The 1,578-nt window shown below is 41.4% G+C and overlaps 1 protein-coding gene across 1 annotated transcript in view; it reads left to right on the forward strand.

Annotated features, from left to right (window-relative positions):
* Positions 1-1,578, forward strand: part of LOC101857520 (receptor-type tyrosine-protein phosphatase H) — a gene marked incomplete at its 5' end in the record, with an annotated part of 52,076 nt that overhangs the window by 25,365 nt on the left and 25,133 nt on the right. The window contains 1 exon segment of the mRNA XM_013088884.2: positions 1,349-1,480. Coding sequence (XP_012944338.1) covers positions 1,349-1,480 — 132 coding nt within the window.

A 1,578-nucleotide genomic window follows, 5' to 3' on the forward strand; every position in this document is an offset into this window, starting at 1 on the left:
AGAGAGAGAGAGAGAGAGAGAGAGAGAGAGAGAGAGAGAACGGAGAGAGAGAGAGAGTATCTGTATGTGTGCGTTTGTAAATGTGTGCGTATGTGTGCATGTGGGTGTGTTTTTGTGTGTGTATTTGTGTATATATGTGTGTGTATCTATGTGTGTACATGTGTGTGAGAGAGAGTGTGTGTGGGTATGTGTGTGTGCTCATGTGTGTGTGTGTGTGTATGTACGTGTGTGTGTGTGTGTGTGTGTGTGTGTGTGTGTGTGTGTGTGTGTGTGTGTGTGTGTGTTTAATTATGTGTGCCACTCTTATGCCTGGATTTGGAGAGGAATACGTTCTTCTCTTATACATTGCGCGAAGAACAAACGACATTAATACTTTATGGTTCGCTGAACTCTGGGTTCAGCTCACCATCTTTTATCTCTTTTTTTTTTGTACGTGTTTTACGGCGGTCACAACTGCATAAGGTCCTATGAGCGCGCAGGACACATTTAACATTTTCGGTAGGTTGGAAATTTTGAATTTTGTCCGGGTGGCGGCCGAAGCCTACTCTTATCGATTTTGGACAACCAAAGGATCTTTAACGTGCGAAGCTTGCACTTTGGACCTTGGAGATTTTTCGCCCTTGTCCGAGAATCCTGGGTGTAGATCTTTCCTGCCTAAAGATCAGGGGTGTGGCTAAAAGACAGCAGTAAGAAGGAGCCAAGGCGTAGCAGTAGAAAGGCTGCAGAAAGCGTTAGAAGCCTAGAGGAGGGGGCAAGGGAGGTGAGGGGGTGGGAGCAGAAAGTGGAGACGAAAGCAGACGACAGAACATGGCTAGAGAGCAGGAAAGGATGTGAAAGGAGACAATTTTAGAGAAGAAATGTTAATGTGGTTATCCGGATTCGAATCCGGAACCTTTGCTTGAGAGGCGAGCACCTTAACCTCTAGGCCACGAGAGCCCTCAACTCACCAGCATTGTCCTGTTCTTTCTGGGATATTCCACGGTAACTGACAGGACATTTGGACTACACTTTTTCACAATGATAACCTTGTAATTCAATGTCAATTAATTTAATTTAACTTTAACTGAACAGAACATTTGAAAGACATAATATTAAGAATCATGTTAAATGCAGTCATTTGAAAAAAAAAGTACTTTATTATGCAAATTCTGTGACGTGTTTAATTTCGGTAACAAACGGGACGAATGAAGTATTTTGAGTTGAAATAGATTTATTGATTTTGAATTACAATGTTATCTTTGTAAGAAAGAGCAGTCCAAATGGCTCGTCAATTACCGTGGAAAAGCAGTTTTAATAACTTTTAAAATCTTTTCCTTTTTTTACATGTACCATTCTGCTCCTTGTCCAGGTATCGACAAAAATAGAAAGCTGGTCTCAAAGCTGACGTACAATACAGATTACTGGTTCGAGATATACGCAGAGACGTCGGCAGGACCTTCTGAAATCGTACGAACTGGACCAATCCGTACTTTGGAGAAAGGTGAGATTTATTGATGATAAGAATGGTGATGGTGATGATGATGATGATGATGATGATGATGATGATGATGATGATGATGATGATGATGATGATGATGA

The sequence above is a fragment of the Aplysia californica genome, unplaced genomic scaffold (genome assembly GCF_000002075.1).
Source record: "Aplysia californica isolate F4 #8 unplaced genomic scaffold, AplCal3.0 scaffold00825, whole genome shotgun sequence".
Classification (NCBI taxonomy): Eukaryota; Metazoa; Mollusca; class Gastropoda; order Aplysiida; family Aplysiidae; genus Aplysia; species Aplysia californica.